Source organism: Lepisma saccharinum, chromosome 12 (assembly GCF_977018435.1).
Source record: "Lepisma saccharinum chromosome 12, izLepSacc3.1, whole genome shotgun sequence".
Taxonomy (NCBI): domain Eukaryota; kingdom Metazoa; phylum Arthropoda; class Insecta; order Zygentoma; family Lepismatidae; genus Lepisma; species Lepisma saccharinum.
Genome location: NC_139240.1, coordinates 63,314,421 through 63,337,053, shown reverse-complemented (window position 1 = coordinate 63,337,053; position 22,633 = coordinate 63,314,421). Strand labels below are relative to the sequence as shown.

The following is a 22,633-nucleotide window of genomic DNA, read 5'->3' as shown; positions in this document are numbered from 1 at the left end:
CACCTTGAGAGATAAGATCGCAGGAATGTTCGAAAATACAGGTGCGTGGCACCTGGAAGTCTGGCCCATCTGTCCAGCTCTGACCTAGAGTTCAGCAGGTTCCCGTGAGTGAGCAACTTTCGGCCTTGTAGCCGACAACTTCCTGTTGTTGTTCCCTGCAACACTTCATAAAAAGCGAGACTGTTAGAGATAATCAAAAGCACATAGGTGAACTAAAGATCGTCAACCCGCTTAATGCGTTGTCATCCAGGTTTGCACAAAAGTTTACTTCGATCTTACGTGCATTCATAACTCCCGTTTCCCATTTCATACGTTTTCCTAATTGTGTCGATGTCGTAATATCTGCCAAAAAAAGTGTTCTGTTAAACGACTGACTTCTCCCTCTTTTCCTGTCAGCAAACGTGGGGGGGGATGTAGATTATTTCAGCCAGGATTTTCTTGCTGATGCGGGCTGATTACAGGCGAGGGTGGAAAAGGAACCACCCCTCTTCCTTTCCTTTGACGTCTAAAATGGGGCAACCAGTTCTGGTTATATTCTTGAAAATGAACAAAAACCATAGAACAAGTAAAAAAAAAAGTGACCCTCTACCCTTTCCCCAGCTCATTCTCCGCCACTGGTGTGCACGGCAATGTTGATAATTGCAGATTTCAGTTTTTTTTATTTATTTATTTATTTCTTTATTATTATTTTTTAATGCTGTTGTCTGCATAGGAAATATTGCCCCTATTATTGTTTGTTGCATGGTAAAATGTAAAGCAAGGGTCATTTCTTTCTTCTTTACACTGCTGCTAAAAGTTCCGTCTTCGACAGTTGCGTTATCTTTAAAATGCTGGGACTTTTCACTTCCGCCACCTGTTGCTCCAGCCTGTCTCCTTGTTTTTACAATGCAGCTGGCGCCAGTGTTTTGTCTACTGTCTGCAAAGCTCTTGCTTGCGGATAACAGCGATGACTCATCCAGCGGGAAGGCAAAAGTTATTGTTTTGAATCTCGCAAAGCTGTTTTGATTTGATGATAACGAAATTCGATCTCCAGAAAGGAAAACAAGAGTTAAAATAACTTCATGTTCTGCTCCTTCTGATAAGCAAATCTGTAAATTTAATTTGCATCCGCTTTTCTTCAGAACCATTCATGTGGAGGAAAAAAAAAGTGTGTTCAATGTAGGAATGGTCGCTGAGACTGATTAAAAAGACATTATTCAAGGGTAAAACGTTTGGAAGGGTGGATGTTTGACATGGAGAATACTCCTAAATCCAACATTAAATCATCGATTAACGTGAGAGTAAATAACGATCTACCATTTTGATATGTGAAAATGCGGTTTCATAAAGCTTGTTTTCAGTTCATTTTATGCTGATGGGCTAATCGGGACTAAATATACAGTTTAAAGTGAAATTCAATTCCAAACCCGAATGATTATCGACTGCCACGCTGTTTAATGACTTGTCCTAGAATATGCATTGGGTGAAAACAGATCGCAAGTTGAGTTTTTCCTTTTTCATGCTGGATTACAATGCAAGTCAAGGAAGGAGTTTGGACTGCTCCCTTGAATGGGGAAAGAGGGTGAATGAAGTTGGTTGAATCAAAGAAAAGTGACTTTTTTTTTGCGATGTATTTTACACAGACGAACCAGAACAAAAATTACAGCCCTGCCTTTATTATTTTTTTTCTGGTACCTAGAGAGGTTGTGTTGTTTCTCCCGAGAGATCTAATATTACCAGTTAATCTTGTAACAGACAATGCTCCAGTAAACCCGTATAAAATTCAACATTCATTCTGCCCGATTATCTCCCGACTTTTGCTGGCACCAGTCTGACTGGTGTCAAGATTCTTCGAGTTTCGCTTGCAATAAGGGAGAGATTGTTTTCCTTTCCATTGCTCTCGGTGCAAACGGGTTTCTCATGAACTAGAATTGTAAGAATTTCCTGGAAAAGCAACGACTGTGCACAATTGAAACAAAGTAACATTATTTTAAATTATCTTTTGTGAAAACTTTTTCATGTTCTATTTTCCTTCTCACAACACGCATCCTGTGCATAACAGGTTGTATAACTACCAGGATAAATGGTGTTACCATCTCCTAGGCATCTTTGTGTCCGTTTGAGCTCCCTTTAAGCTGCAAATTGGTGCAAATTCCAATAACGACCCCTTCGAACTAACGACCCTTTTCCCGGGAACTGTGAAAGGTCGTTGAATCGAGAGTTGACTGTATCTCATTTATCTAATCACTGTATCATCTCACCTAATTTCACTTATCTAATCAATGCATTAACGTAGATGTTGAAATATGATGTGCTGTAACCAAAATGCAACGTTTCTATTGACATAAGTCACAAGTAATGTACTAATGAAAGCAGTAATGCGATTTACTTTATTTCTGAAACAAGCCCTGACTCGGCAGGCTTTATTTTTAATACTTTTCTTTTTCAGTTCTTAATCATGGGACAAGTAAATCAGAGTTACTCCTACTTGAAAAAGAAAATGTTTTATATTTTTATGTCAATCAGCAGTTATGAAGAGTTACCATACTTTCGTTTAATTAATTTGGTTAATAAGTTTGTGATTTTAAGTATGCAAACTAAATTTGAATCTATGTATTTCTAGATAAATAAAAAATATATGATTGGGTTTACAAAAATCAAAGTGACTTTATTTTTATTTAAGAAGTGCATGTTTTTAAATATGCAGGGAGTGACCGGAAAAGCTGACGGTTTTGAAGTTTGTATATAAATAAAACAATTAATGTAATGCAATTTTTAATAATCAAAATTCTTGCAAAAATAATTGCCATTTTCAGTGCTTACATTAATTTTTCTTTGTTTTTAAAATTGTGTCCGATAAATGATAAATGATTTCCATTCTTTACACGTTCATGTAGCATTGCCTTTAAGTTTAATGTCACCCTCACGAGCATTTCATTTGGAATTGCTGCTATTTCATTGCGAGTAGCTAACTTGAGATCACGAATTGTTGTTCAATTGGTTCAGATGTTCAAAAATGGTGTTTTCCTTTGACACAATTGAATTGTTGTGTGAGGTCTTTCAATGGTGGAGTGGGGGGAGTCATCATTTATTGGACACAATTTTCAAAACAAAGAAACATTAGTGTAAGCACTGAAAATGGCAATTATTTTTGAAGCAATTGTGATTATTAAACCTTGCATTACATTAATTGTTTTATTTATATACACATTTCAAAACAGTCAGATTTTTCTGCCGGTTCCTCTATAAATTATGTTTGTTTTATTTACTTATTTATAGATACAGGTGTTTATTACATTATGGTAATTATGAGTTGAAGATAATATTTTATAACAAACAAAGAAATTAGAGTAAAGTTTTCATTACATTTTTAAATGGATTTGTAATTTTTTCACAATATTTGTCTTTCATGAGAAAATTGTGGAGTGTACTGTGTACCTTTAATTTGATACTGTATTTCACTCTGCTGCCCAAATTAAATTTTTGTAGTCTTTTTAGAAATAGTGTTTTATCCCAGTGTTCAGGTAATTTGCAATCTTTATGGTCTACAGTGGAAGACAATTGTCAACATCGCCAACACAATGATAGGGGTTACCAACCCAGATAATACAACCGAAAGAGGTGACACCAGGGCCTCATACCCCTGACACTCTTTTGCATGTAGTGAGCTCGGTTTGTAGAGGAATGACTTGGTATGCCAGATACTTTGGTTCAAGTATTGGCCAAGTCTGTTTTTTTTTCTGCTAGGTCAGTCAGGAATGGACCTACAGTTTAGCAGGATCTGAGCCACTGTGTTATGTTCCTCTTTGGGGAATCAAATCCAAGACCCCTTGATTACAAGGCATAGTTGAATAGACCTTATTTTTTTGCTAGATTTCTACATTAATTTGTAACTAGGAGATAAAATTAACAATGTCTTATCTGATACCTGAAATTTGATATCAACCACATTAATTATTTCATCGCAAGAAAAAGGAAATGTTTGTTGTAGGGATGTGCCGAAGCCAATTACAGATGTATGAAAATTGGCCGAAATTGACACATCGGCATCGGTATCGGAATCGGCAAAAATCCGATATTTAAACCGGTACTGATTATATTAGAGTTTTACCTTCTAATAAGTTTTATATTTTAGTTTTGTAAGATTTATTGAAAATTAGGTTATGATCCATCATTATTGTAGAGTTTTTGTAATAAAATTATTGCAAACTCTCATTCAGAGGATCAACCTAACTATAAATCGGAAATAAAACAGTACATTGCTGAACCAGGATCTGCCGTTGTATTGGAAATTCAAAAATGAATATTCAAACCTGAAGCAAGTGCTGAAAAAATACTTGGGCATACCTGCTGCATCAGTATTCAGTGATTGAGTGTTCAGTGTTGCTGAACAGATTTGAGATAAGAGAAGAAGTAGGTTACTTCCTGAAGTGCTTCCAAATCTCGTGTTTCTGAAGTTGAATCTTGCAGAACAGGAATTCATTTTGCATTTCAAGGAACTGCTTGTGTACTAATGTTTAATCTCTTGAGAATCCATGTTCTTCTTAAAGGTTCACATAACATTTTGTAGATGCAAATGTACATTCGCATCTCTTGAGAATATATATGTATATACATATGATATGCAATAGAAATGTACATAGCAAATTTATTTTTGTCATGCTGAAAATAACATCCCATTTCTGTTTAATAATGTTATGTATCGGAATCGGTTAAATATCGGCATCGGTATCGGTTCCAAAAATTATCGGTGAGTACATCGGCATCGGTAAATTTTCAGCTTCGTCACATCCCTAGTTTGTTGTCAAGCTTACAGAGGAAATAAGGCTTAGAGAAACCACTCGCTCAAATCTGACTTTCTTATTTTTGATAATTGTTTGTTAATATGCATATATATTAAGATCTAATGTTTTCTGCAGTTATAACCATCCATACACAAATGAACTGGAAAAGTTTGAGCCATCGGAAGAACAAGTGAAAGAGGTGGAACCTCAGTTGTACAAAGATTTGGACTCCACTCCATTAATCATAGTTGAAAGGCCAGAGGACGTGAGCATCATGATGGCCGATTTGGAAACTCAAAAGGAGATTGCTGTTGATTTAGAGGTAAGCCCCATTCTTTTCATTAAAATACAGGGTGATTCATAATGAATCTGGGGTTCCATACGTTTATAGTGCAAGAACTAAAATGGCATTTACCATGTTTTACACCCGAGCCTTTCAATTATGACAGAAAGTCTACATGTTAATTTTTTCAAAAATCATTAAAGCGCTTTCATGGAAACTTTTGTAAAATATATGAAAACTAATTTTGCATGGAAGGAATCACGATGTGTAAATTATATCTTGTTGGCCATATATAGAAAAGGCAAATTGACAAAAACGTTGCATAGGAAAGAGAAATGGAATAAAATAAGTATTCTGTGTTTGTTTATGCGTGTCGAATACCTTGCTTTTTACGAGATATTTAGCATGTTTTGCATGTGCAAGTAATAAAAGTGTGTGAAATCACTAATTTTGGCTTTTTTTTTAAAAAATGAAATTGTGTAATTTATTTAAGCTTGAAAGTTAGAAATCTGTGCAAGGAAACTGATCTCCACTCTTGTTGATCTGCAAGCAGTATAACGGGAAGATAAAGCAGTCATAATATAATTTGTTGCATAAAGTTAATGATTTCTTCATTGTGAATTGATGTAACCAGTAATGTCTTTTTCCAGCATCACTCATATCGTACATACCAGGGTATTACTTGCCTGATGCAAATATCAACACGGGAAACGGACTACATTGTGGACACAATAGAACTCAGAAATGATCTCCAGTGCCTCAATAAGGTGTTTACAGACCCATCTGTTGTTAAGGTAAGGAAGCATTGATATAAATACAGGATGTTTCATAATTCACTCCGGAATTTGGGTGTTCTTAGTGAGTGTCCCTTCATTAATTTCAGCTTATCATCACGATTGTGTCAAAAACAGCAAACAAACTGTAAAATAAAGAAGCCGTATAGGGGGTGTGGAGTAAGGCCCCCACACTTTCTTGATCACGGCCGAAGGTGAGGGTGATGTGATCAGCACCACACTCCTGTCTGACTTTACCCCCCTCCCCAGAGTTTCCTCCAGGTATCCACTTTATACGATGCTGGGTGGGTGCCGGAGCCACCTGAACAGGTGGAAAAAATCCCAGTTCTCCCCTCCGGAGATCGAACCCAGATCTCTCGCCTGTTAGACTCCCTAACGAATGAGCTACCACGGCTTGCCAGTGTAAATTAACAAGAATTCTTATAGTCTGCTTATGAAGTCTTTGATCAGTAACATTATTACCAATTTTAGCAGCAAAAGTTCTTGGGAATGTAAGTTTAGTAAAATCAAGATAATGGCAAAAGCAGTTGTAAGTCCACTTTATACTTAGATAGACTAATCAGGGTTGGACTTACAGTTTAACCTTTAGTGGATGAGAACTTGTATAGCCTTTTTGGATGATTAATATCCAGGCATACATATCGTACCCAAGATATTGGGTAGAAGGGACAAGTCTTCTGTCATTCTTAGCATAGCAGGAAACCAAGAAAGGAATGCCGAATAAGCAATTAGGCAAACGTTAGGTTATTGACTTGAGAGACGAGTATGGAATGAGCGTTGGGATCAAGGAGGAGCGAGGATACGAGACAGAGTAAAGATCGTGGATGGTGAGAGAGAATGGAAGGGGGGAACACGATTATTGGACAATGGTGCGTGAACAGAGTGAATTCTGACAGGGAGGTCAGACATGTGACAATTGAGAGGACAAGTGTGGAAATAACCTTCATCTAATTGTGAGGCAAGTAATATCCTTTTTTAGACAAATCCATATCGGTTCAGTCATGGAGAGTACAGAATTCCAATAAGTGTGAATTCTTTTGCCATAACTTTAAATGTAACCTCTCGCATATACGTATCACATTTAGGCCAAGCGAGTGATAACCATCTGAAAGATGAATGATGAATAACTACATCGCCCAATACAATCTAAAGGTCTCTAGTTTGATCCCAATGCAGTATTAGCATTGCATTATGCATACAGGCATACGCTGTCCAAACTTACCACAAAGTACAAAGAAAAAACATTCGAGAACATCGAAATTTTACAAAAAAAATGTATTTGTCAGTAGGCTAAGGTGAACAAAATAATGTTTGTTTGATTGATTGATTGATTGATGATGATGATGATGATGATGAAATCGCCTTTATTGGAGCGGGCGTGTTTCGGCCTCTAGGGCCGTTCTTACAACAGACCCTTGTCTGGGAGATTAATACAATTGAATAAAGAGTATACATTGAGAAAGAAATAAAAATAAAAACGTGAAAAGGATTACATATCAATACAAATAAGAACAATTAAATATATACGTGTATATGTATAGAATCAATAGAATGTGTGGACCCTGCCCTCCACATGCATCATGGCATGGTTCAATGTGAATGGGGAACATTACCTTTATAAGACTGGCAGTGCAAGAATAAAATATTGATTTAAAAGATCAATATATTGCACTTGGTCTGTTAATAAACAGGTACGTCTCCTTACTACTTTATTAATTTTAACAACAGACTGGTAATAAGTAGCATTTTTTTTCTTGTATGCGCGCTTTGCTTGCATTGTAGAATTATTTTCCTGTAGTTTACGATTATTACAAGCACAAGAAAACAGTTTTCGTTGTGACGTTTCAGGGGAACACACTCTCCCTTCATCAGACATTTATTTTCATTTTGTCAAAATTTAAATAAATGTGTGTTCTCCTGAAACGTCACAACAAAAACTGTTTTCTTATGCTTGTAATAACCGTAAACTACAGGAAAATAATAAGTAGCATACAATTAATATGTTGCATCCTTAATACCTGTAATTTTCTATAATTTTTGTTGTTCATGATAGATCCATAACTACTTTCTTCATTCCAGGTGTTTCATGGTGCAGAATCTGATATTGAATGGCTGCAGCGTGACTTGGGTTTGTATGTCGTTAATATGTTTGACACCCACCAAGCATCCAGGCTGTTGGAATTTAGTCGCTTCTCGTTAGCGTATATCATGAAACTTTACTGCAATGTAGATGCCAATAAGGTGTTCCAGTTGGCAGATTGGAGAATAAGGTAAATAATAAGGCTGAGCCAATAGTATCAGCCAATACTTTCCAAAATCTGTTGGTGTTCGAATACCTTAGAAATTGTGCATAATTTTCAAAATTTTTGCAACAACATTGTGGAGAGAAATAATCTATGTGATTATTTTACGTGAAATTATAAATACGTAAGTGGGATATTTAATAGTGGTAACTATTAATTTACAAATGATATGAAAGAGATTCCTCTGTGAAACTTTCACAGCCCTTTGATGTAGTCACCAGCATTGTGTACAACCATTGCTAGCGATGTGGAAGTCGTAGTATTTCTGTAGCAGTGAATAGAGCGGTCTATTGCCTGAAGAATCTCTGGAACAGTTCGGAAGAGAATGCCCTTGATCTTAGGGATCAAATCAAAAAGTCCCATCAAGCTATAGTCGACGCACTAGCTACGTTAACAGCTTTGAAGTCGATGGAGTGCACCCACTAGCTGCAACAATCACATTCAATGCACAGTGTTGCCACACATCTACTCTGCACCACCTTGTCCCTCCACGCACAACCACCTTCCCATGGTCTCCATATTGAAGTTGCAAAGTACAGCAACAGTGTATCCGCAGTCATGTGACTGAGACTCCACATGGAGTAGACGAGCAGAATGACAGCTGCACCCGCCCATTGGCTGAAGGTTGAGTGCCATTGGACGAAAACAACTCGCCCGCTATTTATCTCCACCCATGTTTGTGGTGGCAGCTTTCTTTAGTTTTTCCATGTTAACGAAGTAAACACTTGGGCTGTAACAAATAAGCCTCAGGTTGCGCTACATGCACCCGAGCATTGTCCTGCAAAATGACTGGAGGATTCAGTATGAAGTGTCTCTCTTCTTTCGCAACACAGTCACAGGTTGTGTTTCAAAATTGAACAGTAATACCACAGACAAGTATGGCAAGAATCACCAGAACTTTCACATTAGCGGGGTTCTGACTCTGACTACACAACATTAGACCGCCAAATCCAACAATACTCTATTCCTCTTGTCACTGCGCATTCACCTAGTGTTAGAAGGAAGAGTCCCTTTATCCCTTTACTGGAAGGTAGTTCAAACTATAACATTGTGAGAAGCACCAGTTCTGTTTCATGAGGTATATACAGCAGTGTTGCCACTATTAAATGCCCAACCCACATATTTTAAAGCAATGGCATAGTTCCACTGAATGCTTACATGTTTAAATTAATAAATATTCGAAACTGCCTTGAACCGTAAAAATTTTCACGTATCTGTATAAATGGGAATCAATAAAAGTAATAGCAAGGTTATCTCTTCAAAGTAGCATGAGATCAACCCTAGTAAATATTGCAAATTACCTCATGCCAGAACACAATTATATTTGGGCATTTTAAGTTATCTAATTTCAGTGATGAGTTTCAAGCACTCTTGTATTCATATACTCAAAATTCCTAATGTGCCGCTAGTGCAATTGTTCACCACATTTAATTACAAAACTGGTTGCGTTCAATACCAAACTATTATCTTATGTATGAAAGTGGCAATTTTTAATATCTGAATTTTATTACAGACCACTGCCTCAGGAGATGATAAACTATGCCCGAGAGGATACTCACTACTTGTTGTACATTTATGAGAGGCTTAAAAAGGATTTGTATGCTAAAGCTCATGGCCTACCCACGCTGGTGCAGTCAGCATTTCAAAGGAGCAAGCATATTTGTGCAATTGTAAGTAATTTAGGACTAATGCACATAGAAGTAAAAATTGATTACAATATTGTGATCTTACGCTGAAGATGAGAACAATCTCACGTACCACAGGTAGCTCAAGCAACAATGTTTTAGCTAAAAATAATAATTTTCCATGTATTTACTAACAATCTGTGCAAGACAAGACTAAAATCTATAGTAATCCTTATAGAATATACAATGTATAGATGCTCATTAGGTTATGTGGAACCTTGAAGTGACACCTAGCAAAGAAAAATATATACATAAATTTAATTTTAAAATGCCAACTGTGCTCCTATGTTAATTGTTTATACCTAAATGGAGCTTCATAGGAATGAACGAAGCTTTCATGGCATATGACAATATACTAAATAAGGTGATTCCATTTCAAATCAACAAGGTTCTCAACCTTACATTTTTTGATTCATTTGAAATTTGGGATCGGACTTTTGAATCACCCTGTATTTCTAATAACTGAATTTAAAAATCATATTTATGTACATTAATTCAAACAATATTGTATTTCATTTCTGTTAGACTTTTACTTTTGAATATTATGAATTTGTCTATCAAAATCTGTTATCATGCATTACCTAACCTACTCTACCTTACCCTAACCAAACCTAAATCTAACGTAACTCCGGATCCCATTGGCATCCTGTTTTTAAATTTTGTACAGTTATCGAGTAATAATGTATGTATGACATAATTCTTTGAAAAAAATTAAAAGACCAGTTTTTGAGAAAATGGCTACCATAATTTTATTTACACCATCTTCAATATCTTCACATAGGCATGATATATCGTGTGAAAGAGCCCTTGAAGACCTTTCCAATGCAGTTTGATTCATTTCTATAGGTGCCCTGATTGCGATTTAAATTTAACAAGATGTTGGAAAAAATTGTCAAAATCTCAGTTTGCAACACTGTAATTTCGGAAATTCAAACTATATGGATCTGCAAATTTGCATATTTTCCTACCTAAGGATACCCTTTCAGTATGCCAAATTTCAAATGAATCAAAATATATATGAGGTTGAAAAGTGCCTCGTCATTGGTTGATTTCACATGGAATGGCCCATAATGTCTTTAAGACACACGAAACTTATCCTAGTACCAATATTCGTAACAATTCCCATTAATACAGATATTTTAACATAGTAACAGGTCTAAGTTATTCAGGTTACTTATATTTTTTTAATGGTATTACAGCATTATGTATGCGACTCGCACATAACATGTAAGGTTCATGTATTTCACATTTTATGGTTTCCAAGTATCGGCATTGGCGGTATCTGTTCAAAGTGGGACAAAGCTGTTATCGATGCCAATGTATCAGTATTGGTAATTATTGGTTGGAATTTATTGACACTTTCCCGGTAATTGGGTCTTTCCGGGTGGCTCAAAAATCCCATGTGACACTTCCACGGAGTCTAATTATCCTGAAAATTATGAATTATTTTTATTTTGTACCATTTTTTTTGTGAAAAACCTGAATTTTGTGATAACGTAACACATAATTTAATATTTTCATTTAATTCTTGAATACTTTGAACAACTTTTAATTATTGCATTTTTGAAGCAATCTGTGAAAGCATGAGCTTAGTCCTAATAAGAATATCTACTTTTCAATATAATTTAATCTAACATAAATTTTGCGATTGATTTCGCCACTCGTCTGGTGGCTTCATCAGGCACCTGACGAAGCCACCAGGCAGGTGGAGAAATCAATCGCTGAAAAAACTTACGCTGAAAAATGAATAGTAAGTTTATCAGAGTTAATTACCTATCTCTGCGCAACCGCCAAATTGATATCTTTAGATACAATATAAATTTTGCTTTTCATTTAGACCTATCAGAAACCCATATTGATGGAGAACAGCCACATGAAACTGTATACGAGAAGCAAGAAGCATTTCAACTCGAGGCAAATGCGAGCCCTTCGGGATCTGTATCACTGGAGGGACAAGTTGGCGAGGCAAGAAGACGAGAGCATAGGGTGAGATCCTCGCTTTTTACTAATAAGTACTGCTATTGGGGTTTTTCATTGGTTGAATGTGAAGGATCTATTGATCCTATCATTCTCTTAATTTGAGAGGTTAAGAGCACAAGTGACATAACTCTACTTTTCATGAAAATTGAGTTACTTGTATAACTTATGACTAGGGAACGGAACTTAATGTGCTAAAATACTCAGAAATATATATTTTTTTATGTGTCATAAATGTTGAAAATATGTGATAAAAACAGGAAAATATGTGACAAAAATAAAAAACATTTGGTGACAAAAACAAAATATTACATGCATTTTAAACACCTGAAATCAGTTTCTCAATGCTTACCTCTTAGTGAGCTATTTTTTTGGAAGAGTTGCAGTGAATCACCATAGTTTTTTTCCAAATTCTCCATTGTAAATCTGTGACGATTATCTCTAAAAAAAAACATTTTATATTGTGAGAAAGATCGCTCCACGTCACAAGAAACAATTTTTACATATTTGAAGCACGAAATGTCACTAACACTGATGTTTTCCAAAGCTTCCTCTTCCTCTACTTCACCTTCCAAAACACATGCAATTTGGCACAAAGTTTGAAAACCTTGGTTTTTCCCAAAAATGGCTGTACATTTAGAGATTAGCACTTGTGCGTTAGAACCAGTGGGAGTAATATTTTCCCCCAACAGGATCGCAGGCGAGGCGCCAGAAGTCTGCCAGCGAGCGTGTTCAAAGACAAAACAAACCTAACATTCTCGATATGAAAGAGGTGCGGAGAATAAATATTTTTCCTTCGAGGATTTTGAGGTAGCTGAAGTCAATGAGTGATTTTATGTATTTAAAATGAAAATTCGCAAAATATGTATTTACATATGGAAAACTGGAAAATGTGTGTTTTTATGTAAAATAAAATTTGCTGTGTTGACATATAAGGCTATGATCAGAATTTTGGCAAAAACAAGGGGTCTATCTTATCGCAGAAAAAACATTTATTTACCTAAAGTTCCGTTCCCTACTTATGACTTTAAAATAGCAAATGATTTAGTTAAGAGAGATAAATTATATAATACATTAGTCAAGTTTGAATACCTATGGAGCTTCTTAATATGATAAAAGTATGCACAAGTGAAACAGAAAGTAAGATCCTTGTTGGTATTAATGTGTCTGACAAATTCAAAATTCATGATGGATTAAAACAAGGAGATGCATTATCACCATTGCTCTTTAATTTTGCCTTAAAATATGCTGGTAGGAAGCTAAGAAACTAACGAAGGACTAAAATTAAACGGTGTGACTCAGTCGTTAGCATATGCAGATGATGTAGACTTATCAGGGGATGATGTAAATTCAATGAAGAATAATGGTAAAGTATTTTTCAAAGGAGCTAAAGAGATAAGTTTGGAAGTGAACAAAGAGAAAACTAAATATATTCTTACAGACTGAAACCAAGTAATAGGTAATAATCAAAATCTAATTATTGATAACAACTCGTTTGAACCAGTTTCCAAATCCAAGTACGTACTTGGGAGTAATACTAACAAATGAAACTTATATTAAAGAAGAAATAAAAAGCCTGCTTAATTCAGGAAATAAATGTTACTTTTCTCTTCATAAACTTTTATCATCTCGTATAATATCTAAGATACTAAAAGTCAAAATATACAAAACAGTAATTTTGCCTGTAGTATTATTTGGATGGGAAACTTACATTGAAAGAGGAACATAAATTAAGAGTATTTGAAAATAAAATCCTCATAAAAATATTTGGACCTAAAAGGGATGAGGAGATAGGTGGTGGAGAAGGTTACATAATTTAGAACTACACAATTTGTATTCCTGTTCAGATATTACTAGATTGATTAAATAAAGAAGACTTAGGTGGGCAGGCCATTTGGCATGAATGGGGGAGGAAAGAAGAGTTTACAGGATTCTTGGAAAACCTGATGGTAAGAGACCTGTAGGAAGGCCAAGATGAAGATGGAGAGATACGTTGAGATGGACCTAAAGAATAATGGTAGGCATGGGGAAAAGTGGATAGATCTTGCTGAAGATAGGGACAGATGGAAGGCCTGGCCTGTGTTGTTGCAGCCATAAACCTTCGGGTTTAAGAAGGCTAGAGAGTTAGTTAGTAGAACTGTGAAGTGCTAGAAGTAGGTATCTTGTAAGTTTCAAATTTTCCAAAATCTAAACATCATACTAAGTTATCTAAATGTGCCTTTTTCTCAAAATCGTCATGAACGGAGTTACGTCCCTTGTGCTCTGAATTCCTCATATGTCCTTGAAAATGGATTGCTTTTCTACCATTTTTTATTATGGCGATGATGAATGGTGATTGGATGAAATTGAAAAAGAAAACACCCATGCCTGCTCCTAGGCTCAAACCAGGGACCATCAGGAGCAAGATTGTAAGTCCAGCATTCATCATTGTAATGATATGATATCGTTACTTTATCCTTTTTTATATATAATATTACGAGGGCCGTACCGAAAGTAATGCAAAAGTGGTCATAACCTCTTTATTAACTGATATAGATCGTTCAAATGGCACATGTAGTTGGAGTGACTCTTCCTCTATACAAACCAACCAGCTACACAACATAGTCTCCATATAAAGCGATGCATTTGCGCCATTGTTGAACCCAACTCTAGAATCCTCTTTGACAAAAGTCCGGTGTGCACTGTCCAACATCCACAGAAGGCTACAGAATGTGTACGGAGATGGCACCATTGACAAGAGCAATGTGCACAGGTGGATGAAGAGTTTACAGAAAGGGAAACCAACATTGAAGACAAACCGCGCAGTGGAAGACCATCAACTGTGACCACTGGCATGAATCGTGAGCGAGCGGATGAGTTGATTGCACGTCATTCTCCTTGATTTCCTGGAATGCAACCGTACCATCAACAGTGAGCGGTACATTGAGACACTCCATAAGCTTAGAGAAGCCATTAGGAGGAAGAGACGGCACAAAAATCTGAAAGCAATCTACATTCACCATGACAATGCGCGACCACACACCTCTTTGGTCCATGGTCCCCCATCCACCGTACATCCAGATATGGCACCATCAGACTTCTACTTGTTTGGTCCCATGAAGGACAGTCTTCGGGGACAACGATTTGATGACACATACGAGGTGAAAGTGGATGTTGGACAGTGCACAATGGACTTTTTTCAAAGAGGATTCTAGAGTTGGGTTCAACGATGGCGCAAATGCATCGCATTAAATGGAGACTACGTTGAGTAGCTGGTTTGTATAGAGGAAGAGTCACTCCAACTACATGTGCAATTTGAACGATCTACATCAGTTAATTGAGAGGTTATGACCACTTTTGCATTACTTTCGGTACGACCCACCTATGTATGTTTATTAATTACCTTAATCATGCTGGGCACATTGTAGGTTCATAAGTTTTTATTTAGTGAAATGTGCATTAATGTATTGTTTTTTTTTCTATAAGCCGTATTTACTCATGTATAATGCACACTTTTTTCCAAATTTTTTGCCCCCAAAAACTGTGGTGCGTATTATGCACAGAATAATTCGGAGTTCCAGCATGAAACCGTACAGGGTCATTTCATGATTTTGTGACACTTGCATTGATTTTTCATGTTTACGAAATCCTATCATGTTCTGTATCGTTGTAAAGCTTAAATTCTGTAGTTTCTGAATATCGCAACGGTATTCCATTCAAGATAACGACACTACTGTGAAATGCAGTTGAAATAAGCTCATCACGAAATGAAGAAATGTGATTTCTGTGGTACTTTGGATGAAATTAAAATGTATTACTGGCCAAATAATATGACACCTATGGAGTGTGTAAATGCCTTGAGGGTCCTGAATGTGCCTCTTATGTTAGTCATGGAAAGTATATAGAAAAAGTAAAGAGAAATGAGCAAAACCATGTGTGAAAGTTGTACTCCCCTTGGTCCACATAGCAACAGGTGACTCATTCACTTTTGATCGGCATAGCAAAAGCTTTACAACATACAACTAAGAAAGCCATTTCTTGAACCTGGATTATACTACACATTATATACGAGATATAATTTTTTGTAACTTTTCTCCATCAAAATCCAGCGTTCGCATTATACATGTGTAAATACGGTATGTATTGTATGTGTTTTATATGTGCTGTATGCCGGCCCCACAGTGGTTTGCACAACACACAATGATGCCAGGGGTCCCAGGTTCGAATCCCGGCCTGGGCATGGATATTTGTGAGTATCCATTCATCATGTCATCACTCATCCCCATCTTTGCAAGGGAATTTCCTTTGTTGCCCCTTCCCCCAAGTAAATGAAGCAAATCAATCAATATGTGCAGTATTTTTAACCAGATTTAATATTGTAAAAATAGAAGTTGTAAAGCTGTAGCTTATGGCTGCAAATTTACAAATGTAATTGCCACTGGGTCTGTTACTATAATTGTCGCACCAGACACATTAGTGGCACAGATTGTACTATATCACTTTTAAATCTCTGATTATGAATATTTGTATTTATTCTTTATTATTCCTGCATTAGAATCCCTGTAATGATTACATAACTGCAATGAAAGTTTTCTTTTCCAGGTATATCCTTCCAAACCACATGATGCTGCAAATAGCCGCCACGCTGCCCCGTGAAATGCAGGGAATCCTAGCCTGCTGTAATCCGATTCCACCTCTTGTTAGGCAGAATCTCCTTGTAATCCATCAAATTATTTTACGGGCCCGGGATCTGCCACTAGTTGTGGTAAGTGTAATTGGTTCTTTTAACAATTGTTAATTTTTATTTCCTTTTTGTCTGTCACTTGCTCTGTCATTCAAGGCATTTAGGCACAAAAATGCACTAGAAAAAACGTAGAATTATTGATTAAATGATGCATAAATCTTAAAAATGTAACATGATGCAAACGCTCACTCTGACAGCACTCCTTACACACTATTGAATGCTATTGACTATTTCATCCAATATAAAAGAAACTTAAAGTCTATGATGAATTATTTTAAACAAGGATTTTTTTTGAAAAATCATTTCCCTTCATCTGAGAAACCAGTGCTTTAAAATTCATATAGGCAAAAAATTAATACTAGCGTTTGGCAAACATCCAATACTCATATTGTGCCGTGATTCAATTATTTCATACCCAGGTACATGCGTATTATGTTTTTGACTGAAACACGAAAATGGTCAGTTGACTGAAACACGAAAATGGCCAGTTGACTGAAACACGAAAATGGCCAATTGACTGAAACACGAAAATGGCCAATTGACTGAAACACGAAAATGGTCAATTGACTGAAACACGAAAATGGTCAATTGACTGAAACATGAAAATGGTCAATTGACTGAAACACGAAAATGGTCAATTTTATATGTTTCTGAAAGATGTGAGGGAGAAATGAAGACACAAAGGTTAAAAAAGAAAGGGAGTGGACCTAATCTTTTGCAACCCTCGAAAAAAAACGATCAAGGGAAGAATATTCGTCTACCTTCACCACCGTCTCCATGCCTTGTTTGGGGGAGGGGAAGCAAAGGGTAGTGGCAAAACATTTGGCAAATCCAAGCCAGCATTTCTTTGTCTGTGTACTACACGCAGAGATTTGGCTGTGTTTTTTTCTTTGATGGGGTAAACGAAGGACGTTCAAAATCGTCGATGACTGCAGACTGTACATTGAGTTCATGATGGTTGCGGTAAACATGGTTTAAAATTACTTACGTGAAATTTAGAAAATTTCGCACTTTCGAATTGCACAATTTTATGGTTAAATCCTATTAATCTTGAAGAACCACTGTCTTCATACACATAAGGGTACGCCGTTTGGGAATTTTTAGATTGTGTTTCTTGCGGATATTATGCCCGACCCTGTGGCCGAGTGGTTAGCACATCGCGCTGCGACGCCAAGGGTCCCGGGTTCGAATCCCGGTCGGGCTTGGTTGTTTGTGAATGTCCATTCATCAATTTCATCATTTCATCACTCATCCCCATCTTCGCAAATTAGCCAAGAGGCACAAAACGCGAAGTAAAATAAACTAAACCAATCAATCAATCTTGCGGATATTATGTTCGACCGAAGTTCTACGAGAGCAGATTTTATCAAACAAACACTCTTAAGTATTTTGTGCATCAAGGTATGTTTTAAGTATTTTCTTCTATTGTTAATGTTTAGCCAAGAAAGTTTCTTTAAGTAGGGGGATACATGTTCCTTTCTTCTTAGGTTAAATATGAAACGTATACAACAGTTCTGAACTTTTTGAAGTTTATAGTTTAGGCCCTGGGAGATATTACTGTACACTGGAGTGCAATAGTCTAGTGTAGATAGAACAAGTGCTTGCATAAGGCGATCTTTAACATTAGCGTCCAGAGCATAGGCGCAGACTCCATGGGGCAGAGCCCTCCAAATAATTTTGCTTGAGAGGATCTAATGTATTATTTTTCTTCTCTTGTAAAGTTTACTCTGAATTGTGCCACATGAACTTAACTTTAAATACACATTTGAAATGTGCTAGACCATGAACTTCGGGGACGGAGACTGCTAAACCATCAACAGGGGGGAGGGGGCATATGACCAGAGACAGCAAGACACATGACTTATTACTATATACTAAGCATGTAATTATGAGTATTGTTAAAATTTTTACTAAAAGAGTTTCAAAAGACTATGTGCATGAACTAGGGTAGTGGATGGGACATTCGGGCTACAAATTGCTCTCACATGACATTCAGAACGAAATCATTGATACATAAGGGAGATCTGTTTTGCGCTTCATGGTAGCAGATATTAAAAGTCGGGAATATTTTGCTATTATGGTTGACGAAACTTGTGACATATCCATCCATGGACAATTTAATATTTTGCATTCGAACTGTGAATAAAAATTTTGATATTTTTGAGGAATTCATGGGCTTTTATGAAATTCTGAACAGGCCAAAACTTAAAGAAGGGAGGGAGTGAGTCATTCATTAATTTATTTCAGTGATCAGAGCCCCCCAATAAATTTGACAAGTCGGTGCCCCTGGTCCGGAGTATCTTTTAAATGATACAAAATGTAATAATAGTGCAATTAATTTCTTGTTCAAGACATGCCAGCGATCATTTCCATGTGTATTTTTGACAATGTCCTGTACTTTGTTGTCCAGGGGCAGAGGGGCATTTTTTCTTAGATTTTGGATTTTTCCGGTTCCCTCCCCCCGCATCCATATATACACTCAATGTGCATAAATTTTATATAGTCCTATTCTATGGTTCATTCCACGTATAACGATATATCATTCGTCTGTCTAGGTCAATTAGCCTCCGATCTACAGTCATCTAAATGAAACTCTGCATTTTGCTTAAAATTGGCCCGGTACCAGGGAGCTTACCTGGCAAAATGGGCTTGGTAATCACAAGGTTAATAAATGTATGTTTCAAGGTGACTGCAGTGCAACAGAAGTTGAATATTTTTACATTACTTTTTTTTAGAAAGTAAGGCATCAAGATTATCAATATATTAGATCGGTAAAATAATCAGTAATTTTACCGATATGCCTATATCAGCCAATACCGATAGAGTACCGATTTATCGGTCCCATCCCTAATTTTTTGTTTGGTTTTCAGGTGGATTCGGAGGAGGTAACTCTGATCAGAGCCGAAGAGTCACAGGTGAAAGTTAACCTCGAAGGTGCACTGCATTGCCCCCACGACATTGCCCACATGAAAGACTACCGTGAAGATCTTCCTACGCTGCTGTATCCTAGCAACAACAAGGATGTTGGCTCAAACACAGGCGAAGTGCAGGAAAAACGACAGCCGTCAATTCCTTTGTCAAAGGCATCAGCTGCCTTTCATGTAAGTGTTTAAATCTATTCAGCTCTTGTCTTCATTAAATCCTGGTCCTGCTTCAGCTTTGATATCCTGTGACTATATAGTGTAACATGCTTGAATTCTGCAGAAGGCATTATGTATTCAGATCTCATAATGTATTTTTTTATATATAAAACTAGGCTGGACTATAATACACTTTGTCTCAGAAAAATAAACTCAGTTTTTGCGAAATCAGCTTATATGAGCTACAACTTTTACACATTCAAAGTACATTTTTGTGAGGACAAATTTTCTCATCTTTTAGATTTTGTTCAACATTATAGCTAAATGGTAGCTCATTATATTCAGATAATTCATCTTCATTAGTTTATGTAATTGTTAGGGGCATGCATATTTTGTTTTCAATGAAAAAACAAAATGTGAAAAAACATATGGTGGTGTTAATTTTTCATGTTTTTGAAAGGTGTAAGATGCATTTGCTACCATGTTTTGTCACGAAATAATGTGCAATGAACTGCAAAATGCGAAATATACTCTTAAAACATGAAAGTTATTATTTACCAATATGACACTGTGACGCTCCAGGAGACCTGAGAACTCCAACCAGTATTTTCCCTAACTTAACCAAGATGGCACCCCGTAGGCTTAAGCAATCCACCTGTCATCTCTATGCGACATCCACTACAATTTCCCTTCAAACCTGAGTTCTCACTGTTATCACCTTATTTTGCAGGAAGTCCCCCACAGGTCACACTCTCAGCGCCTGAAAGCGCAGGTGGGAGGAAATTTGCCGGGAGGATCAACTACCCCAAAGAATAATTTGAATTATTATGTGACGTCAGAAACCCCAATTTGAGTCTCCAAAGTCTTTAATATTTTCTGAGAAATAGACACATCAAATGCTAGCAAGCAACAGCTTTAGTCGCGAACACAACACACTCGAAGCATTCTACCTCTGTAAGGAACATAAAAACATTAGAACAGAATATCTCACCAAATATACATATCATGACTTGTGTATTTTGGGTTGAAATAGACATTAGATTTCTTTAAACATATTTATTGATATGAAACTTTACATATCCACCGCATTGGAATATGCAATACCACTACTTTGCGAGCTAATATTGCAATTTATATGCAACATGAACAGCTGATTCCTTTTACTTCAAGGAAACTGGATCAAAGCTGTGAATGGCTTGACCCACATGGCAACACCGCATCTAGTTACCCGTATTGGTCACTATCAATTACAGAATCACAAGTCAAACATTGGAAGATATATTCAACTTTATAACTCAACTACTTGCAAGTTATACGATAAATTGCACTTGAATTCTTTTAGTTTTGTTTTTACTGGAATTATACCCATATATAGTCACCTGACCGCGATAAAATTGAAATTACCATATTTCCTTAACCATTGATGGTTTTCAATGTACTAACAATGAGTAAGATACTATACAAAGTTCAAATATTTTTTTTAGAAATATATAAGATTCTTGCTTCTTTATATATGAATGGCTTATTGCAGAAAGGGACCTGAGTCACATTTTTGAGGTATCGGAGTTAATGGTAATTTTTATTTTCCTAGTTACAGACACATCTTTTAGTGCAGAAAGGACGTCAGTCACACGAGACTATAACCAAGAAAATGCACAGTGAAAAGTGTACTTTAATGCAGAAAGGTACCTGAGTCACTGACTCGGGTCCTTTTCTGCAATAAACCTAACTATATTTATACGTTGTACGAACTGTGTACGCTAATCTGTAATGCAGCTTGGGGCGGTAAAAGTACTGTCAAACTTATTTACACCAGTACCATTATTGGTCTCGCAATGTGGTGACCTCATGTCTACAAAAAAAAAAGTGCCATCTGTGAAAACTACCATGTGTTCCTACAAGAATAGGCAGTACTTTCAGATTTCCAAATATCATTACTTTAAATACTGTGTTGAACATGAGGGCACTGTCAAAGTTTCCGAATTCATCAAAGGTTTGATGTCTTACACCTTCTATCTGTCCAAAGGTGCACGAATTGTAATTCCTACGCCACGTACGTTCCCAGTTGCACGTATGACGATCAAGCTTACTAAATTGAAGGACATATGAACTGCCTTGTCGTATGTACAGACGACGTCAAAGGATTTTATGAAGATATTCTTCAGTGGCCAGCAATGAAACAGACTCAGATGTAGAATAACACACGCATGTATGAGCTCGTACATTATTGTACTTCAAACACCGACAATAAAGTGCAGAAAGTGCAATGCACTGTAATTTTTTTCCGAATCTATAATTTTCTGTTGCATATATAACATAACTTAACCTAACCTAGCTTATGTGGCAACGACAAACGGGCGTTTGTAGGATATTTCTCGTCTTATTTCTCAAAGTTTCCACTTTTATTGCAGAAAGGTACCGGAGTCACAACTTTTTCATCTCCACTGTCTCTAGCAGCATACTGCAGGCGGGTGCATTGAGAGTTGCAAAATTAACTATTCATTATGCTGAATATTTGAGCCAACAACGGCACATTCCTTTGTGACACTATTAATATTATACGATTTTTCTTGTTTTTCTCAGAATTGTGCAAAAGTGACTCGGGTCCCTTTCTGCAATAAGCCATTCATATGTGTACTTGAACCAAATAATGAAAGCGTCACCTGTCAATTAATATCCACCATGAGGTTCAACACGAAATTTGCGTAATTAATCCTGCGACACACGCTTCACACGAATGCATGCATTTACCGACTATGTCAATTTGGTAGATCTACCTATTTTTCGATGACATGAGCTCGTGCAGAAATGTTTAGATAACAACAGCTTACCTTGTGAAGCCGGGAAAAGATGCCAATCCACAGTCCCTATGCGAACTGTTTGTGTATGATATTTTCATCATTTAACTTACGCATCATCGTTCTCTATTATCTGCAGACATTCATCGTTCATTAGCGGTATGGAAACAATCCTCACTTTTCGTCCCGCAAAACGTGTGACCGCCGAAATTCCCCGGAAATCCTTT

At 36.6% G+C, this 22,633-nt stretch overlaps 1 protein-coding gene across 1 annotated transcript in view; it reads left to right on the top strand.

The window, feature by feature from the left end:
* The window catches only part of Rrp6 (exosome component Rrp6), a 60,241-nt gene that overhangs the window by 21,973 nt on the left and 15,635 nt on the right, over positions 1-22,633 (top strand). Inside the window, exons 6-12 of the mRNA XM_083132493.1 lie at positions 4,899-5,085; positions 5,697-5,840; positions 7,920-8,110; positions 9,657-9,813; positions 11,666-11,814; positions 16,387-16,549; positions 19,399-19,629. Of these exons, the coding sequence (XP_082988619.1) occupies positions 4,899-5,085; positions 5,697-5,840; positions 7,920-8,110; positions 9,657-9,813; positions 11,666-11,814; positions 16,387-16,549; positions 19,399-19,629 (1,222 nt within the window). The remainder of the gene's footprint in view (positions 1-4,898; positions 5,086-5,696; positions 5,841-7,919; positions 8,111-9,656; positions 9,814-11,665; positions 11,815-16,386; positions 16,550-19,398; positions 19,630-22,633) is intronic.